The following is an 11,630-nucleotide window of genomic DNA, read 5'->3' as shown; positions in this document are numbered from 1 at the left end:
TATAAATTAAAAAGCACATTGATTACATGTTATTGAATAGAGAGGAGGGGAGTGGAAAAGCCAAGAGTAAAAATCAATTCAAAAAGAAGATTAGTGAGGGTGGAGAAAAACTTGCCACGTGGCAAAATTATTGAAAATTCATATAGAGTAATATATATATATATATATATATATATATATATATATATATTATAATTATATATATATATATATATATATATATATATATATATAGAATTAAGCTGGAATACTATTAATAGCAAAACACTTTTTTTGCTATCCAGTTTTTATCCTTGGATGAGAAAATTGTAGGTTAGGATGATATTAGTCAGTTAGAGTTGAGTGGTCCCCCTAGGAGTTGAGTAGTCCCCATTGGATTATAGTATTTAATTCAATGATTAGATAATAAAAAGAGTTGATTCAAAGGCTAAAAACTTGATAGCAAAAAGGACGTTTTACTATCAATAGTATTCTAGCCAACTCTCTCTGTCTCTCTCATCTCTCTTCCTTCTCTCCCTCTCTTCTCTCTCCCTCTCTCTCTCTCTCTCTATATATATATATATTATATATATATATAATTGAGCTAGAATTACTTTTTAGAAGCCACCAACACCTTATGCTTCTAAACTTTTTAGCTGTGGATCTACTATTGATTTATTAATAATGCTTGGATCAACACTATTCACTACACCACCTCACCACCACATCTCAACACCTACATCTCTCCATCAAAGGCTAAAAACTCAAAGCACACTCCCATAGTGCTTTAGGAGTATTCTAGCTCAACATATATTATATATATATATACATAGAGAGATAAGAGAGAGAGAGAGACGAGAGGATGAGGAGAAGAGAGAGAGAAGAGAGCGATGAGCAGCATGCTCCTGAGCGGTTTTCGATGAAGTGAATTTCGAATCGACGATCAGTTCCGTATAGCTGATCTAGCGTATTTGGAAGATTCTAGAAAATACGAAAGGATTCAAAATCAATATTTTTAATGGTTGATATCTGCCATTTTCAAGTTAACGGTGCAGAAGTATTCAAATCAGGATGAAATTTTGATACAAATTCTTTATACTATCTACAAAAGATCAGTATTTCTGATCGAAATTTAGTGCTATATCACCATTTTTATAGGTGTATTTTTTAGCCGTTAAAAATTATTGATTTTGATCATTTCTTGATTGCTAAGTAAATGATATCGAAAAATCGCAAAATTATTTTCTAGAAACTTCAATTACGCTAGATCAAGTCTAACGGAGCGATCGTCGATTCGGAAATTCCATCACCGAAAACGGACTCAGGAGCACGGAGGCCACTTGATCTAGCGTAATTGAAGTTCTAGAAAAATAATATTTGCGATTTTTTCGTACATTTAATAGCAATCGAAAATGATTCAAAATCAATAATTTTTAATGGTTGATATCTGCTCGTTTCAAGTTTAACGGTGTAGAAATATTCAAATCAGATGAAAATTTTGATACAAAATTCTTTTATACTATCTACCACAAGATCAATATTTCTCATCACGAATTTTAGGGCTATATTACCACTTTTATAGAATTTTTATTTTCAGCGTTAAAATTATTGATTTGAATCATTTCGATTACTAGGTAAATGATATCAAAAAATCGTAAAAATTATTTTCTAGAAACTTCAAATACGTTAGATCAAGTCTAACGGAGCCGATCGTCAATTCGAAAATTCATCATCGATAAAGCGTGCAGGAGCACGGAGGCCTCCGTGCTCCTGCAGCAGCACAGCAGCCCTACTTATATATATATATATATATAGAGTGAGGCTACTATGCTATCGGAACACGGAGCCTTCCGTGCTTCCAGCTCGTTTCGATGTTGCGACTTTCGAATCTCGATCGGTCTCCGTGTAAACTTGATCTAGATATTTGAAGTACCTAGAAATAAATTTCATGATTTTACGATATCATTTGCCTACTGAACGAAGGCGGCTCAAAAATCAACGGCTGAAAATAAATTTTTTAATTTTTCGATATCATTTGTTGGTGATCGAAGGTACTCAAAATCAATAATTTTAATTAGCCGCGTAGTGAGCCCGTTTGTAAGTTTAACGGTGTAGAAATATCCAAATCACGTGAAATTTTGATAGAAAATTCTTTATACTATATAAAACAAGATCAATATCTTTGATTTAAAATTTTAATGTCATATTATTACATTCTGTAAAGATTTTTTATTTCAGCCCGTTGATTTTGAGCCCCTTCGTTCAGTAGGCAAATGATATCGTAAAATCATGAAATTTATTTTCTAGGTACTTCAAATATTCTAGGTCAAGTTTAACGGAGCGATCGAGCGATTCGAAAGTCGCACATCGAAAACGAGCTGGAAGCACGGAAGGCTCCGGTGCTCCGATAGCATAGTAGCCTCCTACTCTCTATAATATATATATATATATATTATTATATATATATATATATATTATATATATATATATATGTTTGGTGTTATTATAATTTGAATTTGTATTTAAAAATTTAGATTAGCGTAACATATTTTGAAATATTATAAAAGGAAATAATTGTTGCGGTCGAGTTTTCGGGTTGGGGATCGGGGTTCGCAATCAAATTTTAAATTTTTAGGCGGATTGAATTTGGATATAAATTTTTAAATTTGTCGGATTCAGCGATTTGCGAATTTGAGTTTGACAGTCAAAATTTTTTCAAGTCTAACGGAGCGATCGTCATTCGAAAATTCCATCATACGAAAGCGTCCAGGAGCACGGAGGCCTCCGTGCTCCTGAGAGCACAGCAGCCCTACTTATATATATATATATATATATAGAGTGAGGCTACTATGTGCTATCGAAGCACGGAGCCTTCCGTGCTTCCAGCCCGTTTTCGATGTTGCGACTTTCGAATCGTCGATCGGCTCCGTTTAAACTTGATCTAGAATATTTGAAGTACCTAGAAAATAAATTTCATGATTTACGCATATCATATTGCCTACTGAACGAAGGGGCTCAAAATCAACGGCTGAAAATAAATTTTTATATTTTCGATATCATTTGCTTGGTGATCGAAGGTACTCAAAATCAATAATTTTAATAGCCGTAGTGAGCCTTTGTAAGTTTAACGGTGTAGAAATATCCAAAATCACGTGAAATTTGTAGAAAATTCTTTATACTATATAAAACAAGATCAATATCTTTGATTTAAAATTTTAATGTCATATTATTACATTCTGTAAGATTTTTATTTTCACCCGTTGATTTTGAGCCCCTTCGTTCAGTAGGCAAATGTATCGTAAAATCATGAAATTTATTTTCTAGGTACTTCAAATATTCTAGATCAAGTTTAACGAGCCGATCGACGATTCGAAAGTCGCACATCGAAAACGAGCTGGAAAGCACGGAAGGCTCCGTGCTTCCGATAGCATAGTAGCCTCACTCTCTTATATATATATATATATATATATATATTATATATATATATATATTATATATATATATATGTTTGGTGTTATAATTTGTAATTTGTATTTTAAAAATTTAGATTTAGAGCGTAACTATTTTGAAATATTATAAAGAGAAATAATTGTTCCGGTCGATTTTCGGGTTGGGGATCGGTGTTCGCCAATCAAATTTAAATTTTTAGTCGGATTTGAATTTGGATATAAATTTTTAAATTTTGTCGGATTCAGATTTGCGAATTTTGAGTTTGACAGTCAAAATTTTTTTTTTTTTTTGAGAGATAAATAGCACGCTACCCGCTTCGTTTATTTTATTTAGAAATAAACTTAGCTAGAAATGTGAATCAATTAGGATTCGAACTTGGGTCTCGGGTACCAACCTCCAAACCCTTTACCACTTGCTCTAGGACGGTTGGTTTTGACAGTCATAATTTGGGTTTGGATTTTTGGAAATCCCTTCCGAATTCGATTAGTTGACATCTTACTGTAGACCTTGAAGTCAATTTAAAATTGGTTTAAAGAATGGGAAAGGGAGGAAACCCTATAAAAGAATCCACTCGCTCGCTGTTTACAGCTTACGACGCTACCGTGAGGCCCCCCTAAAATCCCGACGCCATGAGCCTCTCCTCCTCTATACGCCTCGATTCCTCCTCTTCCTCCCCCTTCCTCTCCCAAGGCCCTAAGAGGTGCCCCCATGGCGCCCGCGAGGGGGCTCCGAGGTTCCTCCTCGCATGGCCGAGGCCGGGTGGCGTCGGCTTCGCTAAGGATCCGCGGCGGCCCCTCGTTGCGGCGGCGGCGGCGGCGGAGGTGGCGCGCGGCGGCGACGTCCACGACCGCGTGGGGTCGCTGAGCCAGGTCGCCGCCGTGCTCGGCTCCCAGTGGGGGGACGAAGGGAAGGGGAAGCTCGTCGATATCCTCGCCGAGCGCTTCGACATCGTCGCTCGGTGCCAGGTGACCCTCCTCTTTTGCCCTAGTTTCTCTTCCTTTCTCTTTTTCCTCATCTCCCTTTGTGTGGTTTGTGGAGAAAGATACTTACATTGATCTCCAGCTTGAAGTTGGTTGGGCATTAGTGTTTTCAGGTGGTTTTTGTATGCTTAATCTCTTTGTTATGTTGATTCGTGTGCTAATTATTCGTGCAGGTGAATTGCTGTTTGGTAATCAAAATAGAAGATGCATTATCCTTTATATGAGTTATGAATATGCTTGTTTCATGTTGTTGATGTTTTCCACATTTAGCCTAGCAATCATAATTTAGGGGAGGTTTTCTTCTTCAGTTTTACTTTAAGTAATTTGTGTTGTTTCCAACTTTTTGAATAGTTTTGGCTATTGTGATTGATTTTGTTGCAAAGATTGGTTCAATTTGTTTAGTTTTATGTCTTGTCATACTCTGTTAACTTCTTCTGAAATGTAAATATATACCTTCTGGTATCTGCGGTGCATATTGTTCAGTATCTTGCACAATCTTGGGTAAAATATTTGCATAGTTGATAGCTCACTTCAACGAAATTTTGTAGCTAAAATGGCTGCCTACTTCACAATTTTTTGCTAAAATGGTTGCTATCTACTGTTTTGTGTTCAGTTTTTACTGAATTTAGCATACACTCGTTCACTCCCAATCTGGGTAAGGGTGTACCCATTCATTAACTAGGAGAGATATCAGACTGTAATTTTATCAACAGATACACCACTGGACCTAAGCTATTCTCATATTTGATTCAAATTGATTCAAGGTTTATGGGGTTGATTTGTTCATTTTAATATTCATGAAAGCCAAGGCGTTACATCGCTTTTTTCTTGGATAGAATTGACTATATTGCCACTCAAAGCTGGTTAGCATTTGACAATAAGCATCATAAAGTTTATGTATTGGAGCATTAAGTACACGGTTCAGATAAAAATAATTTAAATAAAAATGATATTCTTGCTTTTATCAAATGGGTATCTGTGTGTGTGTGTGTGTGTGTGTGTATCTTCGTACCCGTGTTTGTGTTTCTCCCCTTCTCTTGATTTTGGTTTTTCAATATGTTCAGTTTGAGTTAGTTTCGAATAAGTTGTGAAAATTTAGGAATTTGCCCTCCTTATGATATATGAATTAACTTGGTGAAATGTTTCTGAACAAGTCCCTTCTGCATTTTAGATCTTCGATAAATCCTCTAATCTACAAATAGCTCTCAATTCAGAGATCTAAGGGTTTTGGCGGGAAAAAAAAACCCCAAAGTATTTCATTTTCAGTTAATAGAACTGGAGTATATATCCTTTTTCACTATATCAACCTATTATATTATTTCTAAATATCAACCTTTTATATTATTTCTAATTCTATACACAAGCAGTAGTAGGAGAAGGTTTTGTTCTTTACTACATAAGTGCCCTTTTTTTTCTTTTTTTTTCCCCTTTTCTTTTGCCTCTTGATCTTTTTGTCCTTTGGGCATGAAGTGGAGGATATCTCTCTCTCTCTCTCTCTCTCACACACACACGCACGCGCGCCCGCGCGCACGCACACACATATTTGCACACGCTTTTCTTTTCTTTCCCTTTTTTTTTTCACTTTTTTTCTTTTGAGGTTTTGTGAAGGCCTGTAGACACACCTTGATCCCAATAACCCCTCCTCCCCACCGCATCTTAAAGACATCTCCCCGAGTTTTCAACCCAAGGCATCTTGAATACCAAACGGAGCCCCTAGCCACAATGATTTTGCGCACACAATTTATGTTTTGTCCTTTACAAACACATTAAAGGCTCTTAATTAGTACTTAGTATTGGAATCTTTGAGTTTCATTTGCATCTCTTGTTCTAGTTTATCTCTTGTCCTAGTTTAGTTTGATAAAAGGGAAAACTTCAAATATCCCCTGGTGGTTTGGTGTTTTCTCACTTTGATATCTTGCGATTTAAAGTGTATCAATTTAGTACTTTATTGCTTTCATTTTTCTCTTTGCATCCGCTCCTCTGTTAACTTCTCATTAGAGGGGCTGATGGAAAGAGAAAAACGAAACCACAATGTACTAAAGTGATACGCTTTAAACTGTAGGATACTAAAGTGACAAAGTGCTAAACCACCAGGGGGTATTTGAAGTTTTCCTTTTATTAAAGAACGCTATCCTGTTTAATTTTAGTTTTTGTATTAAATGAATGCTTCATGGTCCAATGGCGGATCATGTATTTGCCTTTTCAAAAAAAATTGTATCTTCAATTGGTTGATTGTTGGTGCATTGTTAGTGTAATCAAGTAGCAATTACCGCTATGGTATTTTTGCTGCTTTCCATATAGATGAACTAGTAATCATGAAATCACTTCATGTTTTCTTAATGTGAGATATTTTAATCTACGAGAATTGGGTTGTACCCCTCATATATATAATCTTATTAAATATTTAGGTCTGTTGATCGTTGATTCTGTTCCTTGGTATATTCTTTACTAATACTTTAGCTACGGCAGTGTGTGGTCTCTTCTTTTATTTTTATCTGAAATATTGTCTTATTGGCATCAGGGGGGAGCAAATGCTGGGCATACCATTTATAATTCTGAGGGCAAAAAGTTTGCTCTTCATCTGGTTCCATCAGGCATCCTCAATGAGGAAACACTTTGTGTAATTGGCAATGGAGCTGTTGTTCACCTTCCTGGACTCTTTGATGAGATCGATGGTCTGGAATCCAACGGTGTCTCGTGCAAGGGAAGATTGTTGGTATCAGATCGTGCTCATTTGTTATTCGATGTCCATCAAGCTGTGGATGGACTGAGAGAATCTGAACTTGCAAACTCCCTTATTGGCACAACCAAGAGAGGAATTGGCCCTTGCTATTCAAGCAAGGTTATTCGAAATGGGCTGAGAGTTTGCGATTTAAGGCACATGGATACTTTTGGTGAGAAGCTCGATATTCTATTAAGAGATGCGGCTTCAAGATTTCAGGGATTCGAATATAGTGCTAAAATGCTCAAAGAGGAAATTGAAAGATATGAGAAATTTGCAGAGAGACTTGAACCTTTCATTGCTGATACTGTTCATGTCATCCATGAATCAATCGCACAAAAGAGGAAGATATTAGTCGAAGGTGGTCAAGCTACAATGTTGGATATTGATTTTGGAACTTACCCATTTGTGACTTCCTCAAATCCTTCTGCTGGTGGAATATGCATTGGGCTTGGGATAGCCCCAAGATTGTTGGGTGACCTTATTGGAGTGGTTAGTTTATTTGTTTAAAATTATAAATCACCTTATTTTGCAAATATTTTAGCAGTTTCCCGGAGATTTGTTATTGAGGTTTTTATTTTTGAAAGAAAACTTTATTGAGATAATTTGTATAGATATGCTGAAAATCGTCTACTTACATATAATATAATTTATACATGCGCTTTGAAACTTTAATTTCGTAAATTTATACTATATGTCATTGTGCTTAATAACGTCTTCCTTCTTGAAAAAACTTCACCAACCAAAAAAATATTGACTTGGGAACTGCAGTTTCAAGGAATTTGTGTAAACTCAGATATATGTAAATAAATGATTTTTTTCATTGATACACTTGTAACACCCCTTAATTATTTATCTGAACGTATCCTTCTCTGCAGGTAAAAGCTTACACAACTCGCGTTGGTTCTGGTCCTTTCCCAACTGAAATCTTGGGTAAAGGTGGGGACCTCCTTAGGACAGCTGGAATGGAATTCGGAACTACCACTGGTCGTCCTAGGCGCTGTGGGTGGCTTGATATAGTTGCACTCAAATATTGTTGCCAGATCAATGGCTTTTCGTCTTTGAATCTAACCAAGCTCGATGTCCTGTCCGGACTTCCAGAACTCAAGCTGGGTGTTTCCTACAGCCTTGATGGTGGTAAAAAAGTTGAATCTTTTCCTGCAGATCTTCATGTTCTGAATGAAATACAGGCAAGTTTCCTAAAATATATATAAAATATTCTAACTATTGGCTGTATTTATTCAATTTGAACAAATGAGTCGCCTTTTTCATATTTTTTTTATATATTCTAACTATTGGCTGTATTTATTCAATTTGAACAAATGAGTCATCTTTTTCATATTTTTTCTAGTTGATACTAGTGATTCCAATCCAATTTTTAATTAAAAAATGTTGTTTATTTGTTGACATTGGTTGGCCTGTTTTTATCCCTTCGGACAATTTTTTTGTCCCTTCTATAATTGTAAGTGTGGCTTCTTAACTAAAACTAGAACTACTTATGCAATCAACTTTTCAATTTTTATATGTTTATCAAGCTTTCAGTGCAAAGTTTCTTGCCTAGTGTGTTCATTTTTATTCTTTTTGCCCTTTTTTCCTCCTTTTACCCTTTATCAATAGTTCAAAGAGCTTCATGTTAGTTTTATACTACTTAGATTATGTTCCTTTTTTTTCTTTACTGATTGTCCCTAGCGCAAGTGGCAAAAAGTTTTACGGTTGGTACCTGAGGTCCCAAATCCGAAGTCTAATTGCTTCGCATTTTCAGTTGAGTTCATTTCTAGAAAAAATGAATGAAGTGGGCAGCATTCTACTTTTCTCTAAAAAAAAGATTATGTTCTATGTATTTAATCATTTTGAACACATGAATGGCTTTCTTGTAATACGTATAGGGGAATAGCAATTATTCTACTTCGGCTGGTTCAAAAATAGAGTAAAATTTATGCAAGCATTCTTGCGAATGTATCAACCAGAATAAGATTTTGACCCTTTACTGTTCTTGTTTCTGCCGTACTTTATTACAAAGAACAAGTTATCTGCGTGCAGCAATAGAAAGATCAAGATCTGCTTGAGCTCTAACTACTTTTAACCATTTCACTTCTCTTGTGGTTCAGGTCAACTATGAGGTGTTGCCTGGGTGGGAAAGCGACATTTCGTCCATACGGAACTACGACGACCTTCCTGAAGCTGCTCGCCATTATGTTGAGAGGATAGAAGAGCTCGTCGGTGTTCCAATTCATTACATTGGCGTCGGACCCGGTCGCGATGCTCTCATATTTAAATAACGATGAGGAGCTTTTGTAGTTCCCAACTTATAGTTTTGATTAATAACAAGCGATTTGATATATCTGAAGTGTAACAGTTTTAAGTTTTACTTGTATCATCTCTGATTTGCCTATTGTCTACAACAACTGCGTGGTGATTGGAGATGTCAATTATAAAACAAGATTTTGGTGCTTATTTCTGCACTTCAGATCTTTCGCCATCCTTTATCTGCCTTTGGGTTTGTCGCTCAAATGTGTTTGACGATAGGAACTTTATTTTGTTACGTTGTAGTTTAAAATATTATATATATTTATATCTTATTTGACATTGTCGACCCTTTTTGTTCTTTTAAATACAAATTTATATAATCTAATATACCAAAGAAAAGATTTTTTTTCTTATTATTATAATTGGTTAACTTGTAATGTAATTCGATCAATGATTGATGTTAATATACGTAAAAAAAAACTTTAGAAATAAAAAATATTCTATATAATTATGAAATTTGATAAAATTTTTAATTAAACTAAATATAGAAATTTTAATAAAAGAATTAAAAGCTAAAAGTTCTTAAAAAAACAATATAAGAGTTTCAAAATGGCGAATAGTTGAGGTTGTCTCCAAGCATTTTAACCAGCTTTTCAGACAAAAATCCGCTGCTCAGTAGAAAATTATTTCCTGCACCTGGTGCGCTGTTATTTATTTTATTTTTTTAGTTTTTAATTATAATTTATTATAATAGATATATATTTTATGGGTAATTACTTATATATCCCTCGAAACTTCGAAAATATCTAACTTACCCCTACTTTTTTCTGTGTTTCTAATATACTCCTCATATATTCCTCTGTTATTCAAAAATATCCCCGCAATTAGTACCAATTAAGTTATCTCGGATTAAAAATGAGTTAAATGTCTACCAGAGTTAAAAAAATCAAAATATCTCTTTTGCCCTTAACTTAAGAGTAAATAAGAGAAGTTGGTGACGGTAGAGAAGTATATTTGAAAAAAATAAAAATCAAAATACTTTTTTTGTCCCTAAATTAAGGACAAATAAAAAAAAATTAGTGATGGTAGAAAGGAATATTTGAAAGGGTAAAATAATAATTTTATAAAGATAACGGCTACTGCTAATAGTTTATTAACAGAATTTAACTCTAAAGTATATTTGAAATAATTTGAAACGTAAAAAGGACATTTTTAATATTAGACTTCTAAGAGGGATAAATCAGAAAGTCGAAAACTTTTCAGGAATAAGCAATTGTCGCTATATTTTATTATATTTAAAAATATTATGCAAAAAGATTTAGGCATTAGGGTTTAGGATTTAAATTTAAGTGTTGAGGATTTAGAATTTAGGGTTTATTATTGGTTCGGGTATAAGTAAGAACTACATATTACGGGGATAGGTATAAATTTAGGTAGAAGCCTGTAATAAACTAATTTTGTATTTGAATGAAAATTGAGTTGTTATTGAGAATAAAAAAATAGCGTTTGAATAGATAAGATGGAATAAGAAGAATAGTGGGTAGGTATAAATAGAAAATAATGATATTGCCCTAATTATTATATATGAATTAAAATTTTTAAATAATATATTTTAAATTTTAAAATTTAAATTCAAAACTTTTAAAATTAAAAATTAAAAATTAAAATATAAATTTTTAAATCTCAAATTTAAAAATTTAAAGTTATAAATTTTAAATTTTAAATCAAATCTTAATTTACAAATATAAAATAGCAAATTTAAAATTTAAATAATTAAAAGTAATAATTTAAAATTTAAAATTTAAAATTTAGAATGTAAAATTATAAATATTAATTTTAAGATTACAAATTATAAATTTTTAAAATTTTTCAAAAAGTGTTTGGGGGATAAGTGGGGGGTTTAGGATTTTAGGGATGGGATTTATAATTTTTAATAAATTATATTTGAAAAAATTGTAAGATATATATATATAATTAGGCCGGAATACTATTAGGGTGCGTTTGGTTCGAGTTATCCTGGCAGGATTACAGGCAATCCTGCCAGGATAACTGTGTTTGGTTAATCTGTTATGTAATCTAATCGTTAATGTAGCATTACAAATCGAGCAGGATTACATCGAAAATATTAACGGGAGGGGGGTCATGTATCTTGCATTACTGAAACCCGTTAATACTACATATTATGTAAAATGACAATTTTACCCTCCAACAACCCCAAATCTAATTAACAGCATTATTTTCATCTCTCTCGC

At 33.8% G+C, this 11,630-nt stretch overlaps 1 protein-coding gene across 1 annotated transcript; it reads left to right on the top strand.

Annotated features, from left to right (window-relative positions):
- LOC109721594 (adenylosuccinate synthetase, chloroplastic) lies at positions 3,996–9,610 on the top strand. The gene is made up of 4 exons (XM_020249287.1): positions 3,996–4,394; positions 6,931–7,623; positions 8,010–8,321; positions 9,240–9,610. The coding sequence occupies exons 1-4, from the start codon at positions 4,059–4,061 to the stop codon at positions 9,408–9,410; spliced, it is 1,512 nt and encodes a 503-aa protein (XP_020104876.1). The 5' UTR covers positions 3,996–4,058; the 3' UTR covers positions 9,411–9,610.

The sequence above is a fragment of the Ananas comosus genome, linkage group 15 (genome assembly GCF_001540865.1).
Source record: "Ananas comosus cultivar F153 linkage group 15, ASM154086v1, whole genome shotgun sequence".
NCBI lineage: Eukaryota > Viridiplantae > Streptophyta > Magnoliopsida > Poales > Bromeliaceae > Ananas > Ananas comosus.
Note: the sequence above shows the minus strand (reverse complement) of the source record. Positions and strands in the feature narration are given on the sequence as shown.

What these genes read in the sequence shown, in the direction of transcription:
- LOC109721594 (XM_020249287.1), top strand. Translation starts at nt 4,059, where the DNA reads ATGAGCCTCTCCTCCTCTATACGCCTCGATTCCTCCTCTTCCTCCCCC. An exon ending in ACATCGTCGCTCGGTGCCAG is followed by an intron (nt 4,395 to 6,930) that starts GTGACCCTCCTC and finishes TATTGGCATCAG; the next exon opens with GGGGGAGCAAATGCTGGGCA. An exon ending in TGGGTGACCTTATTGGAGTG is followed by an intron (nt 7,624 to 8,009) that starts GTTAGTTTATTT and finishes CCTTCTCTGCAG; the next exon opens with GTAAAAGCTTACACAACTCG.